Source organism: Centropristis striata, chromosome 2 (assembly GCF_030273125.1).
Source record: "Centropristis striata isolate RG_2023a ecotype Rhode Island chromosome 2, C.striata_1.0, whole genome shotgun sequence".
NCBI classification, from domain to species: Eukaryota; Metazoa; Chordata; class Actinopteri; order Perciformes; family Serranidae; genus Centropristis; species Centropristis striata.
Genome location: NC_081518.1, coordinates 38,448,106 through 38,471,482, shown reverse-complemented (window position 1 = coordinate 38,471,482; position 23,377 = coordinate 38,448,106). Strand labels below are relative to the sequence as shown.

The 23,377-nt window shown below is 38.1% G+C and overlaps 2 protein-coding genes across 2 annotated transcripts; both read left to right on the top strand.

Annotated features, from left to right (window-relative positions):
- Window positions 1-338: 338 nt before the first annotated feature.
- On the top strand, window positions 339-15,167 carry tars3 (threonyl-tRNA synthetase 3). The gene is made up of 19 exons (XM_059359323.1): window positions 339-659; window positions 1,004-1,090; window positions 1,897-2,084; window positions 2,259-2,382; window positions 2,790-2,914; window positions 3,344-3,461; window positions 4,264-4,328; window positions 4,435-4,513; window positions 4,712-4,858; window positions 8,054-8,152; window positions 10,752-10,918; window positions 11,037-11,199; window positions 11,341-11,478; window positions 12,386-12,463; window positions 12,555-12,655; window positions 13,089-13,193; window positions 13,972-14,044; window positions 14,167-14,281; window positions 14,639-15,167. The coding sequence occupies exons 1-19, from the start codon at window positions 339-341 to the stop codon at window positions 14,785-14,787; spliced, it is 2,442 nt and encodes an 813-aa protein (XP_059215306.1). The 3' UTR covers window positions 14,788-15,167.
- Window positions 15,168-16,362: 1,195 nt separating this feature from the next.
- On the top strand, window positions 16,363-22,285 carry tm2d3 (TM2 domain containing 3). Its single transcript, XM_059359430.1, has 6 exons — window positions 16,363-16,838; window positions 18,196-18,294; window positions 19,359-19,519; window positions 19,778-19,952; window positions 20,844-20,919; window positions 21,015-22,285. Exons 1-6 carry the CDS (start codon window positions 16,733-16,735, stop codon window positions 21,178-21,180), a joined length of 783 nt encoding a protein of 260 aa, XP_059215413.1. The 5' UTR covers window positions 16,363-16,732; the 3' UTR covers window positions 21,181-22,285.
- The last annotated feature ends 1,092 nt before the right edge of the window (window positions 22,286-23,377 follow it).

The following is a 23,377-nucleotide window of genomic DNA, read 5'->3' as shown; positions in this document are numbered from 1 at the left end:
CCAGCGTCATGAGATGATTTAGGCGATTATTTTAATAGTGCGACGATATATATTTAAAAATAAAAAAAAGAACATGAATCATAAGAGCCCCAAACACATAATATAATATAATATAATATAATATAATATAATATAATATAATATATTTTTCAAATCGTCCACAGAAAAAAACGGAATCTCTGAAACTCAAAACACGAGCAATATGCATATTTATGGTTATCGAATGTATTCTAAATGTGTATTTTAAAAAATCATGTGGATTTGTTGTGGTCGCTTGCTTGCTTTTATTTCCAAAAACCCCAACCGGAAGTTATCTGTCATTGTGGGGTCGTTTAAAGATGGCGGAGTGCTTGGCCGCACGTTTGACCGCCCAGGAGGAGCAAATCCGGCTCCTCTCAAACGAAATCTCCACTCTCCGGGACGGATTAAGCCGAGGTGTGAATGCCGTCGTTGCTGCGGGTGTTACCCCGGAGCTGGAGAGCCTGCGGGCCGAGAACGAGAAGCTCAATTACCGGCTGCTGCACCTCCGCCGGGGTCTGCAGGCGGAGGTGCAGCTGGAGGAGGCGCAGGGCAAGAAACAACAAGGAGGGAAGTGTGGTAAAGCACCGGAGAAAAACACCAGCAAAGAGCAGCAGACAAACAACCGACCTGATAAAAAGGTAGTAATAAAGACTAGGACAGAACATATTACCTAATTTTAATGTGTAACGTGATAAGGGGAGTAGTGGGCCTCTGTCCAGAGAAGCCAAAGCAGCCAAATGACAACATCTCCAGAAATAGCTGTGTGTGTGTGTGTGTGTGTGTGTGTGTGTGTGTGTGTGTGTGTGTGTGTGTGTGTGTGTGTGTGTGTGTGTGTGTGTGTGTGTGTGTGTGTGTGTGTGGAATACTAAGCATGTTCACTGGCATTAATAATAGACTGATGATGTGACTCTGACATAGAGTATATAGTGATAAAAGCCTGTTGTAAGCCTAAAACATACACACGCTCTCTGTTTGTGGACAGGTGGCAACCCCGGATACTAAACCAGCTGACAGGAACAAGAAGGAGAAGAAGCAGGATAAGGGACAGGGAAATGGAGTTTTGAAAGAGGTAATTTATTAAAGAATCACAGGACTTTGATATTATCCTATTCACCCATTGTATCAACACAGGGACACAACGTGTAATACTCCCTTCACCATAGTCCCTGGCTTTCATAAAACATGAGAAGTTATATACAGAGTCGGTCTGAAACTTTTGGGGGCCCTTAGTATGATTTGGTTTGAGCGGCTCCCCTCATTGTAACATTTTGCTGCTTCACATGGTTTTGAACCAACTTGTACAATGTAAATATAAGTCTAAGCACAAATATTGTATAAATCGTACAACCAATTCATATAATTTTGTAAAAAACATTCGGTACAGTGATGAAACAACAAAGACAGAAAGGAGCACAGTTTCCAAGAAAAGAGCATGTATAATGTTAACATTTTAGCAGGAACCATAATAGAATGTATGTATTTATCTTTCTTTTTTCTTTAATTGAGTGTTATTACAGTAACCTTTCATCTACCTAGGCTTAAAGTACATTCCGCCGTTATTATTTCTTGGGGCGCACTTCTAATCCTGGGGTATTTTTGTCATAGGGGACAATAAACTACTTACTCAAAATTATGTCAGTTTTTGTTCAAGAAGTTTTTAGACTTTTATTTCATTTTTGTCTTATGATCATTAAAACAACCTTTTGCTTATATCATTTAATATGTAGGGCCAGCTTTGGTGAAATATCAATACTCTGATGGCTCATATGACCAAACAACACGCACAGCTCTGGATGTGCTTTAATTTTTCCTAAATGCATTTACCAAAGTAAAGCACTTTCTTAACTTTGATTGTTTTTATATTTTCCTCTGTAGCAGAGGACATTGCCTGGATACGTTGCCGAGCGCCTCAGCCTCTATGAGGAGCTGAAGAGGGAGAGCGATGCCCTGTTGGCAAAGAAAGCTGCAAACAGCAAGCCCATTACTGTGCAGCTGCCAGACGGACGGAAGGTTGAAGGCAAAGCATGGGTCACCACACCATACCAGCTGGCTTGTGATATCAGGTTGGTACTACAACAGCTGGCCAGATCCACAGTCTCATCAACTAAAGGCTGCTAATACTGCTCTCAATACTTCCCCAACACTGTTCTCAGTCTTTCTTTTTCTATTATTATGATTGAAATCTCTCGATGTCTTCGACACAGTGTTTCTGAGGAAAATTGCACTTGATCTTTCAGCCAGGGCCTGGCAGATAACGCTGTGATTTCTCGGGTGAACGGGGAACTTTGGGACCTGGACAGAGCCCTCGAGCAGGACTGCTCTCTTGAGATCTTGCGCTTTGACAATGAAGATGCTCAGGCTGTGAGTGCATTGGGCGTTTAAACTGATTATAAACAACAGTTTAACCCATTGAAGCCTGGAAAGCGGATTTGTCGTTTTGTGGTATTTGTATAAGCTCTCAAATACTTTTTGAATTTCATTTTTATCTGCTACAGAGGCTGTAAAAATCTATTATTTAGTAGAAGCGTTGACACTTCTGTTGAATTTCCAGAAAAACTTCAGGTTTTAGGGGCTTATTTTAAAATCGTTTCAGGCGTCAATGGGTTAACATATGTGAGATTTCCTTCTTTTGGCACTAGGCATATGTATTTTGTTATATGTATTATATGTTTTGTTGTATAGCAAAATCTACATTTGCATTGTTAAATCGTTGAATTTACCAGATTCATTATAATATATACTATATACATCATCATCTCATGTTCTAGGTCTATTGGCACTCCAGTGCTCACATCCTGGGGGAGGCAATGGAGAACTATTACGGAGGTTGTTTGTGCTATGGACCCCCCATTGAGAATGGTTTCTACTATGACATGTTCCTGGATGGACAGAAGTGAGCAAATATTTTTACTATCAGTATTTTCTCAGCTCTGGACAATTGTTCTTGTTTATGTTAAGTGTTCTGGAATAACAAAAGATAGACTTAAGATACCATGGTCTAAAAAAAAAGTGATACAAACCAGTTTTTCAAGTTAAAGGACAGTAATTATATACACACGATGAAGGTGCAAGGCTGTCAGAACAGTGTCAGTCACATACCAGTCTTTATCATGTATTTCACTTCTTGTTTTTTCAGTCATTGATGGTGTTTTGTTTGGTCAAAAAAAGTGGTTATTGCAGAAAAGAAATTGGCTTTTCCTTTCAAATGTGCCAAGTTGAAACGCAGGATCATCATGTCAAACGCTAACAGGTCATTACAGAAATGCGGTGGAACTTGACAGAGCAGCGCTTGTAATGAGCTGAACATGTTTGCTGTTTCCAGGGGAGTGTCTAGCAATGAGTTTGGGGACCTGGAGAGTTTGTGTAAGGCTGTGGTGAAGGAAAAACAACCCTTTGAAAGACTTGAGATCAGCAAGGAGACACTGCTGAACATGTTTAAGGTGAGAGACCAAGAGAGGGAGCACTCCCATCTGCTGAGATCCTCTGCTTATGTGAATTATGATTTCACTATGTTTATCGTCTACTTCAAAAGTGTAAATATGTGATGGGCTATTGTCCTGTGCCACGACTGTTACATGAACCAGACTCTTTAACCCATAAGAACCCATGGTGACACCCATGTAACAAACACTTTAAATCTTCTAGAATCTCCCATATTCAGCTTTATGCTTCACATTAAGTCATTAAATCCCTAAGTGACGTATACTCAACACCCTGGTGTGGTGGTCATGTGACTTTAACAGGAAGTGACTTCTCCAAAATGTAGCTGTGACTGGGAATAGAAATTTTAAAAAGCTTATTTTTTGTTACTTGGCTGGTTTAAACCCATTTAACAATTCTAAATCGTTAATAGGGAACTGAACAAATTAAAGTCACAATTTTGATATATATGTTATGGAGATGCAAAAGAAAAAGACAAATTTTCTGCTTACAGAGACACCAATTTGCCTATTTTTTATTTTAATTTTAAAATAAGAAATACCATAAACGGCCAATGTAACGTTCATATGTCACATCACAGATCTTTGGCATTTAGGGGTAGCATTTTTTTTTTTTTTTTAAACATCAGAAATGTGTTTTATGTGGTCAACTTATAGAACACATCCTTTAAGGATAACTGGGTCTGGGTTCTTATGGGTTAAATCAAGACAAAAAAACGTTACCGGTGTTTGTTGTGTTTGTGTAGATGATTCCTTCTGCCCAGAATGACTTCTGACTAACTCGAGGCGTTGTTTGTTTCAGTACAACAAATTCAAGTGCCGCATTCTCAATGAAAAAGTCAACACCCCCACTACTACAGTCTACAGGTACGTTGATTAAGAGAAAGAAAAATAAATACTAACTTTTTCTTTTCAGAAGATGTGTAAGTTGTCTTTGGGTCTTTGTTAAAATAAATGTGTTAACCCTGGTTAGATGTGGGCCCTTGATTGACTTGTGCAGAGGTCCCCATGTCAGACACACAGGCAAGATCAAGGCCATGAAAATCTACAAGGTAAGTGGAAAATACACAAAGGATCATATGTTTACTCTTTCAATGTTCTCAAAGTCTGCAAGCCCCAGTCAAATCCCAGTTGATGCTGTCCTCTGCAAATTTTATTTCTGCCAGAGTAGAATTCCCAGTTGATAGTTTCTCTAAAAGCTTTAATCTTGTGCTAAAGTTCCTTTCACGCTTTTCTACCTCTGCCTTTAGAACTCTTCAACCTACTGGGAGGGCCGCTCCGACATGGAGACTCTACAGAGGATCTATGGGATTTCTTTCCCAGACTCGAAGATGCTGAAGGAGTGGGAACGTTTTCAGGAGGAGGCCAAGAATCGAGACCATCGTAAGATCGGCAAAGTGAGTCACTGTAGGCAGCCATGTTCAAGCCCACCCAACTGGCTAAGGCCTAAAACTGGAGCCTGAAACCCATTACAAAGTGAATTTTGATTCATAATTGTATAACATGCTGGCTGACTCATCTGCTTTGAGGTCGTTGTACAAGTTTTTCCTTGAGAGTCTATGTTTGTGGTTTTATAGATGTGGTGAAGCCTTGAAACGAACCTGGATCGCCGTTTCCAGGGAAACTGTATATACATGCAACAGTATACAAACAAATACAACATGACCCAGAGAGAGACATTTTTCCCTTACAATATCCCCCGGTAATCAAATTTTCTTGCTCTTTTTGAACATAAAACACATGTTGTGTTTTCCACCAGCAGAGGGCGCTGTGTCTCTTCATACTGGCCCATTTGAGACCACTGAGTCATCTGAGCACCCCAGCTGGTTCCCCAGCATGGGAGACACAGACGGCAGCACCTCAAACAGCACTGATAACAACACTGCTCCATAATAAACCCGAGAGTCAAGATATTGCTGTGGGAGCCAGTTGGAGGGAGGTGACAAAAGTGACATGTTGTTTTAAAGATGGTGCTCTGTGGCGTGATCCCAATGCTGACTCTTGTGATTTGCGTAAGGCCTTATGAAAACCTCTATTTGCTTCCAATTTTATTACCTAATAGCACTGAGATAAAACCGAGTCACTAGCACCAACCAGCCTCTGACATATTGACTTAATATAATTGATCAATGTTATACCTCCCCAGTTTTTAGATGTGCACAGAGAAATAAAAGCACTAGTTATGAATATAAAAAAGATCTCCCGATCTCATAATACCGATGCATCAATCTGACTTCTTCAGTCCCGCTACCAAAACTTGGGCACTAAATTCATATGTAAAAATTTACTGAATTATTATTTATTATAAAAACGACAAAATGTGCACCAAAAAGTTTAAATGTAGAAACAGGTTGGAATTCAAATTCCAATATATAATGTGTATATAGCAGTGTTGTTGTAGAGTCACCAATTCTCTAGTACCCAATGTTTCAGTCTAAGTCCGAGTCAACAAAGAGCCTGAGGAGAGTCATCAATACCTGAGTAATGATGACTGGACTCATCAAGGTTGAGTCTGAGTCGAGTTCAAAGATGGCCTTGAGTTCTCCATTCAGGGACCTTCAATGATGATGTATAAATAAAATGGGTCTGCATTAAACATAATCACACTGTCACCATTTCAGGGAGTTTAAGTTCTTCCAAAATCACCCAGTGGTTCCAAAATCCACAGAAACTGAAAAAGACAATGGCCCTCATTTATCAAATGAGCGTACAAACCAGCGCAGATCTGATCGTATATTTTGTCTGACGACAGGGTTCATGTGTGATTTATCAAACGATCGTATCTCACCAATCGCATCGTAAGAATGATCAGCTGTTGATAAACGTGGCGGGTCGAAACAAGCGCCATATAAATACCACGCCCTAATATATAACTGATTCAGATGGCTCGCCTCCAGAGTTTATGACACCGAAGGGCGCAATACGGCCAAAAAGAGGATCGCCGGGGATAGCGAAATAGGCATATTACAGAAATACGCAGCGACGGAGGATTATGAAATAAAAGTAATTCATTAGTAAAGGGCGGCTGTGGCTCATCCCCGACCATGGCAGCCTACATGTCGAAGTATCCTTGAGCAAGATACTGAACCCCAAATTGCTCCCGATGCTGCGTTCATTGGTGTGTTGGGCCTCACAATGGGGCGTCAAATATGTTGGGGTATCTAGTTACAGATACCAACTGCCGGGTCACCAAAAATGTTGGGAATTAAGGATGGCTCTTTTATGAATAAATGTGGACCTTGCACAGGGCGTCAAATATGTTAATAAAAGGGCGTTATCATAAATGCTATCACTCCCATAAGGATACCAAATATGTAGGGATGAACCTGAGCAACACTTGTGTGGATCTCACAGTTCAAAATAACAAGAAGGAAGTTGAGTTCAATAATTTGCCGTCTTGCAAATTAAGTTGCTGGTTGTCCTTGTTGTTGAGGTGGAGCTTTCTCTGGCAGTTGCAATGAACTTTGTGTTCATTAATGCAACTTTGGTGCGCAGAGAAGGTCAGAGTTGCAGTTGGTTCAGAATTCCTTGTGGAAAGGAGGCCTCAGGAGGAAGAAGGACTCAAGTTTGAGTCTACTCCATCTTATATAGCATATAAACATAGAACTGAAGATGATTACAGAAAAATTGGGACAATGTCTGAAATGTAAATGAAACAGAATGGGATCTTTTGTAATATATTCGGTTAAAATCGGTACAAAGACGATATATTTAGCATAAGTCGGTATCGAGTCTGTGCATCACTATTTAAAAAAGTGAGATTACTGTTAAAACCAGGGTTATTTATATAACTAAGGCTCATTTAAAAAAAAAAATCTGTTTCAAAAAGAAGATAGATATGTCAGACCTTAGCTAACATGGAGACTAGCCTGGTCCTGCTCAGGTTAATTTGAAGGCATAGCTTCATCTCAGGTTTAACCAGTGTTACAATGAATCTTTTATCAGAAGGTTCCTCTTTACTGCTGCACTGTGAGATTGCAGTTTAAGCTCCTCTTTTTAGAACGTTTATGAAACAACCCTCCTGTGCCAAACTCATCCCACACTTCAATTTACTTTTACAGTCTATGATTGGGAGTGTTTGTTGAAATGGAACATTTTGTTGCGAAAACCTCCCTTTTTGAAATTATACCGAAATTGACGGCACTATCATGATTGTAGTATTCACTCTGTATTTATCCTGTAAATTTTGGTTAAGATGTGGTTTGTGTCTTCAGTTGTTCACTGCTGTAGTTCAAAAGGATGAAAAGACAGAGGTAAAGTAGGGGTTGTTTAATAAAAATTAATACTCTTCACCATCACAAGGTGCTCACAGAGACCACAGGACCTGCTGACACTGTTGTTACAGTATATTTTATTTTTTAAGGGGGAAATGATATGAGATTTACAAACAGTTGTTCGTGCTGTGCAGCTACAAGGACACACCAAACCTTCCTCTCTATATCTTTCCTCCACTCTGAGGGCATCGAAGTACAGATGGTCTGCTGTGTGATGATTGGAAAACTCCCCACTGTGCAGGAGTCTCCTGCTGGTTGTACCTGCAGATAACAAGGATTTGTGAAGTCATTAAAAAGTCTTCTCTGTCTGCTTCATAGGATCAGGAGCTGTTCTTCTTCCATGATCTCAGCCCTGGCAGTTGTTTCTTCTTACCACGAGGAGCCTACATCTACAATACACTCACAGAGTTCATCAGGGTAAGAGTGGTGGACAAATGCTTTTCTGTGCCGCTTTTATTTACAATATACTTGCTAAAAGTTATATCAAATAGCCTTTTTTTAGTTTTATTCTAAGCTAGAACAGTTTTCAGATGAGTCTCTTTCTTTAATGTCAATTCTTCACTTAATCTGAAAGTCAGTATATTAATATTAATTTGCATAAGTCATGCAAACGACGGCCAAAATGAATAAGAATACAGAAGAATAAGAGTACAATATACAGAATATAAGAATATATAAGAACAAAATAAGTATAATATAAGAATACAGAATACAGCTCAAGAGATGAAAATGGAGATATTTAATGTGGAGACTTTGATCACCATTGCTTATTTCAGGCTATTTGATTTTGTAAAATTGTATGCCATTATACAGAATGTCACATGTTAACAGTGGAAAATGTAATTTAAATATTAGGGAGGCAATTTGTTCATTATATAATTTTTTTTCTAATTGGTACAGAATATCTTTTGTCAACATAGCAAGCAAGATTTTTTAGTCAACCTGAAAAATGTCTTTATCATAATGAGCCTTTGGCTTAAAAAAAATACTTGCATACAGCAACAATTTATGTGAGACCAAATTCCCAGAACAAACTGAGCTTCAATATATTTATCGAGGTAATTGTGTTTTTATAAAAAACAAGCACTTCAGAAATGTTGAAACACAAACACTTCAAACCTCTCTTAACCTGAGTGCACGAGTTTCAGTCTGTGCTAAACATTTCCAGGGTGCCTGTAGTGATTGCCAGCTCATTGACATGCAAACCACTAACCCTTAATTTTTGCAGAGCATGCAATCACCAAGGAGCTCAAAGATAAGCTGTGACTGTTATAGTGGCCTGAATATTTTAGTTCAGCTCAGTCACTTCAGATTCTGCTCAGGCCAGCCCAGACTGCTGTATGAAGTTCACATTATGGCCTGAGCATTTCAAAGGGTTTCAGTCAAAAACGTAAGATGTTGCAAGTAAACTCCTGCACACTGTCTAACTTGCAAAAAATGTATTTATTTGCAAAGTTCTGGTGCAGGATCTTCATTGGGCTGTAATTATATTCCCCACATTCCCCATAGGAAGGCATAAAGGCCATACATCAGTTTACTATTTGGCAATCATCAATATGATATATGGAGCAGGGAAAGTGAAATATTGTGTATAGTCACAAGCGTAAAAGTGCACAAAAAGCTTTATATTAATTTGTAGATTCCTATAAAATAAATGCTTATTCAGTGCCAAATATTTCCTTTACATTGTATGGATACATTTGTACAAGTGGCAAGTAAAAACATTATCATCAATAAATGAAGAGAAACTTTCAGAATTGATGAAAGAAGATCTCACAAACACTTCATCAAACACTTCATCAATCAAACAATCAATTGAAAATATTTCAGCATAAAGCGCAAGCTCAATTCTACTAAAATTGGGATGCTCTGTAAACGTAAATACCAACAGAATGCATTAAGTTTAGAATGAGTGTATATATTTATTTGGTTTTTCATCATGTTTTTCAGTGTTGAGGTTGTAAATTGATGTTTGGTATTTATGCCTTCCTTTGGCATGTGAGAAATAAAATGACTAATTGGTTGCAGATTTACAGCCACTCCCTATTTTAAGATGGCATTTGCTTATAAAAATCATTTCACTGATGAAGGTCCAGCACCAAAACAATCGCAAATATATTTTTTCCTCAAACCTGTCTCATGAAATAGATGTGCGAAAAGTGTGTTTCTGGCCTGAAGCACTGAATATGTTGCAAACTGAACATCATAAGGTCAGAAGTGACAAAAACATCAAGATTTTCAGATTGTGGTACTAATGAGCACTCAACGGAGATGTCGTTTATCCAACTGGCCCCATGGAATGATGATTTGAAAGTTTTCTTTTCTAATTAAAGAACAAACTGCTGGTGTTTGAAAGCCCACCATACTTCCACATTTGGTATTTAAAATCTCAGGTAAGATTAGACTGCAGTCTTGTCCAAAGTTGAGCAAACTTTAGTGAGACTGCACAGGAAGTTGTCTCTGGCATATTTTTCAGAGATATGTCGACATCTTGAAGATTTTCACAGCACACGCCAACACACCGGACCAAGCCAAAGAAACCTGACATACATTACACAGAAATGGTGCAAGATCATTATCACGTCACTTGAGTCTGTTATCACTGAGTCAAAAAAAACCAGCATGCTATGCATTTCCTTCTTCAACATATCACTAACTGCAATGGATAAGAGACAACCGTCACTGCATCATGTTCCAGTTTTGTATCTCTCTTCCGCTGAACTGTTTTTATTCAGGTTACGCTCACTGAGCATGCATGATATTTTAAGCTCCTTCTTGTTACATATTCACAGTTGAAATCTTTCCAGTAACACCAGTCTTCTACTGTTTGTGTACATGGACATTAAAATGTTTTGCTTGAGGAAAACAAACCGATAAATAAAACCCACAGGATCTCATTTCCACTGTAGATTCGTGCCAGAAGTCATGATTCAGCACCGCTCTATAAAGTACCTGTGCAGTCCCACTGGCAGCTTCAGCTTGTTTATGTCGTTTTGCTGTTTTTGTTTTTTTCCAGGAGGAGTACTGGAGAAGAGGTTTTCAGGAAGTAGCCTCACCCAACATCTTCAACAGCAAACTATGGGAGACATCTGGCCACTGGCAACACTACAGCGAAAACATGTTCTCCTTCCCTGTGGAGGATGACATCTTTGCACTCAAGCCCATGAACTGCCCCGGGCACTGGTAAATTTAGATCGCACAGAGAGTGAAGTGCTTCCCAAATGCTGTAAATCAAACAGGACACACAGTGATTAAAGCGTGTCAGAGTAATTTGATCTCCTGTTGTCACGCTGTCCTGCAGTCTGATGTTCAGCCACAGGCCTCGCTCGTGGAGGGAGCTTCCTCTGAGGCTGGCAGATTTCGGGGTCCTCCACAGAAATGAGCTGTCAGGAACACTCACCGGGCTCACCAGAGTGCGGCGTTTCCAGCAGGATGACGCTCACATTTTCTGCACAATGGATCAGGTGACCACATCAGTAGTTCTCAGTGTTTTCATGTTGTTGCACAAGTGGGACAATTTTAGAAAAACAACAGTTTAGAAAAACAAGTACCAACTTATTATGAGTCATTTCCTGAAATCTGAATCTTTTTTTTTTTTTTTACAGATCGAGACCGAGATGAAGGGCTGCCTCGACTTCCTCCGCTGTGTTTACCATGTTTTCGGATTCTCCTTCCAGCTTCACCTCTCCACCCGTCCAGAGAAGTATCTGGGTGACATCGCTGTGTGGAACCAGGCGGAGAAGGTAAACTGTAATGTTGTATTTCTGTCCCCCATTAATTACTTCCTCATATTTACTTTAAAATATTTCCAATATTTCTAACAGGTGGCATAAAAACAGAATATTGCACGTTAAAAATGATTCTTTTTTACTTCAATGACCGTGCTGTTGGTACATGTGCACAATTTTACCATGTCCCCGTGCAAAGTAATCAATTAATTTCTACAAATACTGTAAGCCATAATATTATAAAACTCTCAAAATATTCTTTATTTATGTTATAGGCTATATATATATATATATATATATATATATATATATATTCCTCAAGTAATTTTCCACTCGGTAGTGAGTAGTTTCTTGCCTACCCAAAAGGAAAAAAGTCCTACAATTCAACTGAGACCATTTTCAGTAAGTGATATAATGTTTTAGGAAGAAAGTGTGTGAGCATAAACTTTCACCCACGCCTTTTTTTTCCTTTTTCTTTTTTAATCATGTTTTATGATGTTATTGGTTTGTCACACTCTTAAAGTTCCACCCTGTTGGCTACATTACGAACAAAATTGGTCAAAGAAAAATTTATATAGTTATACAAGTTCTGTTTATGTGTAGAAGGTCAGCTGGCTAAATCTGGAGTACTCACAGAGCTGTGGCTCACACAACCTTGTCAGTTCCTTGAATTTCTGTAGGTATTTTGTTAATAAGAGACATACTTACTTGGTTTACTTGATTTTTATCAGAAATGTTGTGCAGGTTTAAATCACATATGAAGAGAATCAACCCAAATGTCAATGTAGAAGCATGTTGAGCAGTACAAAGCCAAAACTGCATGTTCTGTACTTAACTTTGCACTGCAGTGTGACTTTGACTGCTTCAAAGTAATTTCTTATGTTTCTTAATTATATGTTAATGTATGCCTCTTGTCTGACAGCAACTGGAGAACAGCCTGAATGAATTTGGGGAGCCATGGAAACTTAACCCTGGAGATGGAGCTTTTTATGGACCTAAGGTCAGAACATTTGATATTACCAGCCAGAGACGACACTATTATAATTCTCTGAGGTTTTTAAAATCTTGTGATTCTGTCTGTGCATTTGCAGATTGACATTAAGATCAAAGATGCAATTGGACGATACCACCAGTGTGCAACCATTCAGCTGGACTTCCAGCTGCCCATCCGCTTCAACCTGACTTTTGTGGGGTGAGTCAATCAAAAAATTGACACGCTGCTGAGGCTTTGTGCTCTACTGCACCAAGTGTTATAATGTAATCCTCTCCTGAATAAGACGTCTCAGCTTGCACACTGTGGTCCACGAACGGGTTTACGAGGTTAGGAGTTGCTTGCAATTTGTATACTCAGCATGAGAATGCAATTCCTGGAAGTGTTGACAGCTGTGTATTAGTCCAATCAGCCCAGGATTACGAATGGAAAGGAAAAGGGAAATGTTGTGTAGACCAGTGGAAGGAACACTAGAGGCAGATTTTGAAACTTAAGTTGCAATTTAGAGTCAGTGGGTGGATACAGGGAGAGTGACTTTGGTTTTATTGTTTAAAAAGATGTTGCCTAATTGACATTCATACTGACACATTTCACAGTAACACCTAAATATTGTCTCTGATGTAATGTCTTACAGGAAAGATGGGGATGACAAAGCCCGACCAGTCATCATTCACCGTGCTATTTTGGGCTCAGTGGAGAGGATGATTGCCATATTGACCGAGAACTATGCAGGGAAATGGTGAGGTGTTTTCTACTTGCTCACTGAGAACTACAGTTTTTTTAAAAAGCGATACAAACACATGCTTTTCACAAGGTACAGGGAGGAAGAAGGGCTTTAACAACTGGGTGTTTTCATAAATGATAAATTATTCATGTATTTGTTTATGTAATCTATTTATTTTCCCAAAAAAAAATATTTTTTTTGTAAATATGTATTATTTAAATATGTATGTTTAGGGGAGAAAAAAAAGTGTTAATTGAGTAGTGGAGAAGGGGTAGGTTTAAATAAGCATATGCTTCATCCTACTCCTTTTCGGACATGTTGCGTTCACATTACAGCTTTTGTTTTGACTATTGCTATTTTTTTTATTTTTTTTGATTATTCTCATTGGATGTATTTGTTTTTGTGTTTACTTTGTGTTACTCGCACATGTTCGAAATAAAAGCTGAACTGAACTGAACAGTTTTAAAAAATCTTGGATGTATTAAGAGATTAACGATAATTCACATTGGCTGATATGGCCCACTGCTCTTAACTGTGTCATAAGTTCAGTGATCTTTCAGTTGATAAATCAGATGTCATTATAATGTTTCAGTGGCAAAATATCCCCTTAACTTATTATTACTTAACTGTATTGTTATAGCATAACCTTGGCCATTGGTGTATGAATGTGTGTGTTAATGGGTGAATGCTGACCTGTAGTGTAAAATCACTTTGAGTAGCTATGAATACAAACGTGCTACAACAGTAAATCACTCAAGATTGTTTCATCACAGTGTGTCTGTCCATCCAACAGGCCTCTGTGGCTCTCTCCACGTCCGGTGATGTTCGTGCCTGTCAACCCCTCCTGTGAGGATTACGCTAAAAGGGTATGTCTAATGTCTTCAACCTCCCCATCTTGACCATGTTTAAGTACAATCACAGGAATACAGACAATCATTTTCTGTGGCATTTAGATTGCTGAACCATAAATGTTTTTTCCGCCTTTCAGTTGTGTAAGCAGTTTACAGATGCTGGTTTCATGGCAGATGCGGACATCGACTCCAGCTGTCTTCTAAACAAGAAAATCCGCAACGCTCAGTTGGCCCAATATAACTTCATTCTTGGTGAGAAAATGTACTGCCCTATGTACAAGAAAGAGTTGTTTTTAGTTGTCAGCTTTTATTGTTAATCAAAGTGAAATTATTGTCCCGTCAGGAACACTGCAGACTTTTAAAATTAAATGTTTTAAAAAATGATAAACAGAACAAATGTGTGATTTGTAATCAGTGTGCTAAAATACTGAGTCAAAAAATAAACATTCTTAATTTGTTGACTGTAAAGCAAATGGACCTTCAAGCTGACTAACCACCCAAAGTTGTTGAATTCGGCGGCACAAAGCAGAGAATGTGTTAGGGTAGCTGTGTGCTGTATTGTGTGAATTGGCCCGTTACAAGCTGTTGTGTCTTCTTGTGTCTTGGCAGTGGTCGGAGAGAAGGAGAAGATGACTAACGGCGTCAATGTGCGCACTCGGGACAACAAAGTCCACGGAGAGCTTTCGGTGTCCGAGGTGCTGGCTCGCCTGACCCTGCTCAAACAATGCCGCTGTCCAAACGCAGAGGAGGAGTTCTGATCAAGACAAAGAACAAGCTAGACTCTTGCCTTGGAATACCTCAAATATAGTCAGATGAGCAGTAAAGAAACAAGTGAAGCCACATGTAAAGATAGTACAGTGAAAGTGTAGAACATCAATCAGGAACGGATGAGCTGATTTTCTGCAAGTAAATGTGACGAATGGGGCGACTTTTAAATGCCCACTGATCATATGAAGGTTAGAAAGGGTCATGTTTGTGTATGTGGGTATTAAAATGTCAAAGTCTATGTGAAGGGAAATTGGTTAATGATGGAAGGAACCACTGATGATTGTCATAATGAAGGTTATCGGAATTTGGCACTGATTTTTCATAAAGGTCTGTCTCTGTGGGGAACCATAGAAATAAAAAAAATTGTAACAATCTATTAAGTATGAGTGTTTTGTTTTTTTACTTTCACAACATGGGAGATGACTATTTCTTGTTTTAATTATATTTCTGTTTTATATTTTTTTATATTTTGTAGAGACATGAAACCTTACAGGGATTTTCCATGCATTGTTTACTAATTCTGAAGAAATAAGGTGAAAGTAAGCTGGGGGTGGGATTTAGCTAATGGTTTCCACTGCAGTGCATAGGTTTACAGTTATCAAAAATGGAAATACATTGCAACCTTTACTATTTAATGCTTACCTATTGAGAAAAACAGCCACATCCTACTACTGCATGTTGCCACTATCAGATCAGTCAGACAATTTTCATAGATATAGAAGATATAACTATGGAAATATATATTTCTCCCATACTTCCTTATTCCACATACGTGCTCTGGTGCTTATGACAGGACGGCGTCAATGTTTGCTACAGGATTCATACAAACACCAAATTCAATTTTGATCACTCAAGAATTACTTTGAACGCACCATTAAAAGCAGAAGAACTTTCTGCTTTTAATGGTGCGTTCAAAGTAATTCTTGAGTCGGTCTTGTCCAGGGACTGTAAGTTCTTGTCACACTACTTTTAAACAAGCGGTTTGGTGATATACTGTTTTCACGACTTGCATTTTATTTAATAGTATTTATTTATTAATAGTAATGACATCAAATTAAATAATGATTAACGCAGTTATTATCGTCAAGATTGTTATAACGTCACCCTGTTAAAATAATCGCCTAACTCATTTTTTCAAGTTTTGAAGGAAACAAAAAACTTCACCAAAAGTGTAACATATGACATTTATTGATAATTTCACTCAAAAAGGATGTAACAAAGGATGGCTATTGGCATAGTAATAACACTGTGTGTAAATTATGTAACTTAAGATAAATAAATGACATAGGCAAAAAAGACACATCCCATGTCATGTTTAAGACACGCTCATGTCACCAAAAAAAAACAATTTTGACAAAAATGACTTCGGCGATTATTTTAACAGTGTGACGATAAATATTGTGAGGTTGTTTATTTTTTCCTGGAACCCAAAAAACATAATATTTCATTTATAAAAGTGCTTTGATTTAATCTAAGACGTATGGGAAAAACCTAAAAACCTATTTATTCTCCTTGGCGTTCAGTCCCAGCTAAGCAAGAATCCTTGGCTTTCTTTTTTACTTTTTTACCCTTTTATTTGTCTTTTTATCTCTAACACTGTTCTGGATTGAGTTTATATTACTATTTTATTCTATTTTATTTTATTGTTTTTACTGTTTTTAGTATTTTATTGTTTTCATTGTTTTTATTGTCTTATTTATACCTATTTGTGTATGATTTATTCTATTTGAATAACTGTACAGCACTTTGGTCAACTGAGGTTGTTTTTAAATGTGCTCTATAAATAAACTTTGACTTGACTTGACTTGGGAACGATTGGGTGCAATAAACGCAATATTAGTAATTAGTGCCAGTGTATTTATTTACCTCTTCTTTGCTGAGTCGCTTTTTCTCCTACACGTCCTGAACGCAGCTTTACTTTGCTCTGCCGCAACAATGGCTACTATCTGTCAGATTTGGAGACCGGACCGAGGACGGTGCTTCAAAACCTACGGGATTGTTGTCATTTTACTAATGGACCTTGCCTTACAGTGTGTTAACGGTATGTATAAGGGCACTGTTACAGATATAAACCAGCTCGACTGTGGCTGTCTTCCGTTTGTTGTCATCGTACTAACGTTAGCTTCCTCCCAGTGAGTTAGCATTAGCTGGTTAGCCTGAGCTAACGCTAAGGCACCGAGCTGGTTAGCAATGAAAACATGGGATGCGTTGGTTAGCGCTGATTGAATCGTGTTTTGTTTAACACAACAGGCATTTCGGGTGGTTAAACTGTGTTTAATTTGCTATTCGTGAGAGCTAACGGCTGACTACCCCTTTTGACTTATGTTAACATCTTGCTAACATTAGCATTTGCCTGCATTGTTTAATTAACTAGACTTCTAATTTATATTTAACGATACATTGTCATTGTCTCGTCATACGCTAATGCAGCAGTGGGTATTACTAAACAATATTCAAACAGTCAGCACTTATGTGTTTTTAATAATGTTAGCTTTAATCAGCTATTTTTCTTAATAATCATATCGTCACACTGTTAAAATAATCGCCTAAGTCATTTTTTGTAAAAAAATGTTTTGTTTTTTTGCCTAAATCATCTCCTCATGACGCTGGCCACCTATGGTAAAATCGCCTACATCCTCAGTTTATCAGATCATGTGATTTTACCCCTTTAAGATCATCACTTCTTAGCTAGAGGGAGATTGTTTAGTTTTTCAGTGTTTTATTGTTGACACTAATATTGGTAACACTTTACTCTAAGGTGTCTACATAAGAGTGACATGAGCGTGTTATAAACATGACATGGGAGGTGTCATGAACATTAATGACACTTTGAAGTAACATTAATGCTCATGATACTTGTCATGTCATGTTTCTGACAGGCTTGTGTGACTCTTATATCTTGCTCAAGTCACGAAGGCATGTTCAAAAAATTGTAACTTAACTAAATTCTAACCCTAACCCTTTATTTAAAGTAATTTATTTCTCTTAAGTTACACAAGTTACACACAGTGTTATTACTATATCAATAGCCATCATTTGTTCCATCCTTTTTGAGTGAAATGATCAATAAATGTCATATGTTACTAAAAGGTGAAGTTTTTTGTTTCCTGCGAAACTTGAAAAAATTAGTTAGGCGATTATTTTAAGAAGAAGAAGAGAAGATTACTTTATTAATCCCACAATGGGGAAATTCAACCTCTGCATTTAACCCATCCCTTTTACACACAAGTGAACACACCATGCAAGGAGCAGTGGGCAGCACATTACTGCGCCCGGGGAGCTGTGCAGGGCGGTTGGGTGCCATGTGCAAGGGCACTTTAACAGGGTGATGATATATGGTTAGAGCACATGAGTAAGTTGAAGTTGTTCATCTTCCTTATTATCTGGTTGTTTGTCAGGCTACCTGAGCTCCCCTAATGTTGGCCAGGATCCTACCTACACCCATGCCCAGCATGGACCTGTCATCACCAGCCCAGTGGTCCCAGCTGCAGCCTCAGGTAAACACATCAGTTAATAATCACCATTCATGATACCGACTATAACCTGGTACCACGGTTTCTTTTACAGTGAACACATAAAGAGACTGATTCTGAACATTCCTACAAATAAATATAACAGCACGGAGAACACTAGGTAACTTAACCTAAATCAGATCTGAACAGTTTATTAGATTTGTATTCGAAAAACAATGTGCAATTTCCAACTATCACAGGAGGCACAATGTTTGACAAAGGTGAGTAGGTGCTAAAATACTATTTTGAATTAAGTATGGTTATACTGTAGAGGTGTCTCAGCCTATAAATTGTATTCTACTGACATAAGAAAAAATCTTTCTTGGTAGAGATCCTTGCTCAAAATAGAAAAGCAAACCAATATACAAAATATACAAAAACCAATATATTTAAAAAATAAAGTCAAAGTTATCCATATAGATATTTTTACAAATCATTTAGCCCTTACTAACCTATGTCTCCAATTAATGACATGTTGATGATTAGAAATCATCCAAACAAGCACTTGACAGAATAGAAAGGGGTCGCTTATATATAGTCTGGGATTATATACTGCACATCTGTGCATATCTAACCTACATCAGCACTTTGTTTATGTGACCATTGTCATGTAAAACAAAAGTTATCTTTCTTAAACTAAATTTATGTATGTTATAAAATAAAAACAAGACCATAGAAACAATGCTTTATTCAAACAGGATTGGTCAACTTTCAAATGCATTTTTGTATTTATTTTTTCAACTTTAATGCATGTTTATAATATTTAGGTTTTTCAATTTAAAAATTACATTTTCCTTCTTTTCCTTTGTGCTGGCCAGCAAACAGCCTTAATGGAGCAATCAGGCATGAATAGCTTTGCCCAAGGACTATTTGTCGGTCTTTGTTAGTCATTTTCCCCCCCACAGCTTTTCTTTCTATATCTGGCAATAGGTTCAGAAGGAAACAGTTATTGCCACACCTATTAATGGTCCTAGACATGAAGCCATGAAATTACATGAATTTTTCCTGCTATAAAATGAAAAAAAACCTCCCTATTTTCTGTTCTGCAGTGTCTCCAGCAGATGAAGAGAGCTACACCTCCAAGTGTCCCAGTCGGGGTTTGTGTGGTCGCCTGCCAGCTGATTGCATTCAGTGCAATTACCAGCACAACTGCACCTATAGGAAACTGGCTTCCTTCACTTGTAAACCCAAAAAAGGAGTTCAATGTATAGTGAGTAGCAGTTTATCTTGTGGTAGATCTATGCTGCATAAATGTAGAGTAAAGGTGGAAATCTATACTCAGAAGTCTACACCTTGTTTGGCACATTGATTTAAAAAAAAAAAAGAAAAGAAATGAACATGTAATGTAAATGCAGCATTTGTGTCAGCTATAAAATGTGACAAGTGATTTAATGTTGCTTAACGAAAGTCACCAAGATAAATAGATGTGTTTTAATTTTGCGTATTGATGATGTTTTTGTATTTGTAGGGAGAGTCGGGACAGCCTCAAACCAACTTCTCTCTCTCCATCACGTGTCAGTTCTGCTGGCAGCTGGACCCGTCCCAGTACCGCTGCTCAAACTCCACCAACTGTATGACAGTGTCCTGCCCACGCAAGCGCTACAATGCCACCTGTGACGTGTTGGACCATGTACATTGTTTAGGTATGATAACTGTGTCTTTGTCATGCACTGGAGAGATAGTTGGAAAGGGGTAGTTTAACAGATATAAATTTTACCTAGTTAAAATGTGTGACCATATTGCCTAAAACAAAAATACGAATTGTTAGCCATTCAAGGTTGTGTTTAAGTTCCCATGATTAGTCTGTCTCTTAGGTGATAAATAATTTGATCTAAAGATATTTTTGTGAAGCAATTATGGCCATGCAGTTTTTAGCCCTCCTCTTCAGGACGGGATCGCTATTGCTAATGTATTTCTTTAGGTCTACCAGGTGTAAATCAGGCAGTTTATTAAAATAGAAAAACATAATTTAATAACTTTATTGTATCTATGACACTTATCATTGGAATTGTCAATTTGGCAGCAGTATTTGTACATTTCCATATAATTATTTTTATAACGGGTATGCCACCAAGTGACTGGTCACTTGTTATTCAGTTAAACTGTACAGTAGTACATTGCTTTGCTTCTCAAAACTGGGGGCATGCCCTGCACGATCTACTCTAAATAATACTCTGAGTATGCATAAGCACCTCCTAAAACCCCACTTTAAAAAATCCTACAATCTTGTTAAAAATAAACCTTTAGTTACTAGAATTGAGTATAAGTCTTGTGTTGAAAGTATTTTGTGCATAGTGGTCCTTGATCGGAACCCAAATCTAAAGCAAATACACAATATTAAACATAAAATAATGCTAAAAGTGTTTTTGAAATGTTTTCTACATATATTGTGGATTTACTGGGGGAAATTTGTGTTCAGTCAGGCTCATTTGTTCTCCTGAAATTTGGTTGAGAACGTGGTTTCCTAATTAGGAAATATTTTTAAAAATCAGGACCTCTCTCTATGTACACTAAATATCTTTTTTCTTCTGCAGGTAAAAGACGTTTTCAGAAACGTTTATTTTGTAACTGGACTGGTGGATACAAATGGTCAACGGCATTAGCACTCAGGTAACCCTGCCGCTAGTATCACAATGCTGCAAACATTTGACATCCTGACAGCATCTGTGACACTGTGTTGTGTTTTTTCTCATGTCTCTCCGTAGCATTACACTCGGCGGTTTTGGGGCGGACCGGTTTTATCTGGGCCAGTGGAGAGAGGGTCTGGGCAAGCTGTTCAGCTTTGGAGGCCTGGGCATTTGGACGCTGATAGATGTTCTCCTGATTGGAGTTGGTTATGTGGGACCTGCTGACGGTTCTCTCTACATCTGAAGCAAAGCTCTGGAGACATGGCAGGATGGTTTGTGTCCTCTTCCCCTTCGCACCGCTTCACTCTCAAAGATTGAAGATCTGAGAGGCTGCGCTCTTGGCACGGTTGCCTGCTCGAGCTCGCTGTGCAACACGTCCTCATCCCATCTGCTATCAGGCAGGAAGTGTTTTCCTCATTACACCAACGTGACTCTACCCACACAACCATCAGATCAATCCCAATCATTCTGCGTCCGTCTCCTGTTGAGTTTCTTCAGACGGATCTGTGCGGGGGGAGGAGGAGCCAATCATTATGTCTATATTGGAGCGACTTAACTGATAGTTGGGTACGCTGATATATAGATGGGTTTGGTTTCCTGTGGAGAACTGCTTTCACAGACATCCTGCCATCTTGGAGCTGTGTGTCGCTCCTGTCTTATTGCAAGATGAATGCGTCAATGGGGGGGTCAGATGGTAACCATGGCTACAGAGTACCAGATACAATAGACAAGATGAAAGGTAATATTTATGTCCCCCCAAAAATATGATTTGTAGAAAGGAGTTTGTTCAGGTATTTTTATTGACGACAGTTGGTCTTGTGGATGAGTTCAACGGTTATTTTACACGTTTTATTTTCCCTGCTTTGAGTCAGGCCACAATTGTAAGAACATAAGATTAAATCAAATGTAAGAAATTGAAAGTGAATCCCTAAAGTTCTTATGTTCTAATAAAAGTACATGCATAAAGGTTACTGTACTTTCATCATTCACTGCAACATGTAGTCTGCTTTGTTGGGAAATTCAGAGATAAAAATCTAAGAGTATGTTTATAAATGATGCATATTGACAAACGTGTTGCACTAGCAAACTGCAGTCACTTGTGGTTTCCCGTGTTGAAGATATTGGAGATATCCTGTACATTGAGCTGGTATTTTTCCTCACTCTATCATTCTTCATATGTTCTGTATATTAACACTGTAACATCTTTGCTTAAGACTGTGTGGCACAAATGGGCTCACCTCTCACTTGATGTAGGTATGTTTTTTTTCAGTGTCAGGTCAATTTAATCTGTTTTAAACACTGTAAATTACTTTTTTTTTAAGTTATGTGAATAAAATTGTTAAATATTATTTGTGGTTATCTAAATGTACTTGTTGTTAGTGGATATATGAGAACCACAGTTTAATTATTTAATTCACTCAAAGGTTTTGCTTGCATCTAATGGGGCCACAGTACTCCAGTACACAATTTGGTCAGATTTTGCCAAAAGAGAAGTGGATTTTAAGGGCATAAATAAGGGTGAACAAGTCAATTTTGACTGTTTTATATGTTGTAAAACCAGATACTGAACCTAAGATATTCAGTGTTTGTGCAAACTCTTGAAAGTTTGGAAAATGATTAATTTTAACCGCTATGTATCCAAGGTCTAAAATTCATAAAATCTAGTAAACACCGAATGTAGAGCGGACCCTTACCCTAAATGAGAAGTGAGAGGGACCACAATGGAAATAAGCCTTAGGGCTTTATTGTGTCATCCCTGACTATTTATCTATTTATATTACGTATGAACCAGGTTGCTGTTTCATATTTTTTTATATCAAGAATGGTCAAATAAAATCAATCAATCAGAGAAGTTTACATGAAGACCGTTAAAATAAAGTGTCAATATACAGTGGTTACTGTGGACTCTAGAAGTTTTTGGTTTAGGTACCTTGAAAGTGCTTGAGTTTTATTCTTAAAAAGCAGTTTGAACCCTGGATATTCCCATAGAATAATTTGGCTGACTTTCTTTGATATGGTAATTTGATATAGGTAAGCAGCTTGATTTCTCATTTTCTCAATCATCCTGGACAAAATCCTGCTCATTTTTCTTACAGATGCTGATTATTTCCATCAAAGGTCAAAGGTCAACATCATCTCAATAGTGACAGATGCTTTGTTTCAAGCGGCTGTGGGTTTGGGCCTTCTACTTGAATGCAGTTCTCCTCGCAGCAGCCTTTTATTGGAATTCTCTATAATTAGCTGAGGTCATCTTCACAGATGTCTGTGCTTTTTCTCACATTTAACACAGTGAGTGGTGCCAGCAGCCTGTGTTACCCACAAGCATGTGGCAGAAGGATGGGGTCAAAAGGCTAACAGTGCACTGTTTAAGGGCCTTTGAGCAAGGCACTGAACTGCCAGAGACAGAGGTTAACATTAACAGAGAGTTATACAGATGTTTC

What these genes read in the sequence shown, in the direction of transcription:
- tars3 (XM_059359323.1), top strand. Translation starts at nt 339, where the DNA reads ATGGCGGAGTGCTTGGCCGCACGTTTGACCGCCCAGGAGGAGCAAATC. An exon ending in GTGAGGATTACGCTAAAAGG is followed by an intron (nt 14,045 to 14,166) that starts GTATGTCTAATG and finishes TCCGCCTTTCAG; the next exon opens with TTGTGTAAGCAGTTTACAGA. An exon ending in CCAATATAACTTCATTCTTG is followed by an intron (nt 14,282 to 14,638) that starts GTGAGAAAATGT and finishes GTGTCTTGGCAG; the next exon opens with TGGTCGGAGAGAAGGAGAAG.
- tm2d3 (XM_059359430.1), top strand. Translation starts at nt 16,733, where the DNA reads ATGGCTACTATCTGTCAGATTTGGAGACCGGACCGAGGACGGTGCTTC. An exon ending in TGCCTTACAGTGTGTTAACG is followed by an intron (nt 16,839 to 18,195) that starts GTATGTATAAGG and finishes GTTGTTTGTCAG; the next exon opens with GCTACCTGAGCTCCCCTAAT. An exon ending in AAAAAGGAGTTCAATGTATA is followed by an intron (nt 19,520 to 19,777) that starts GTGAGTAGCAGT and finishes TTGTATTTGTAG; the next exon opens with GGAGAGTCGGGACAGCCTCA.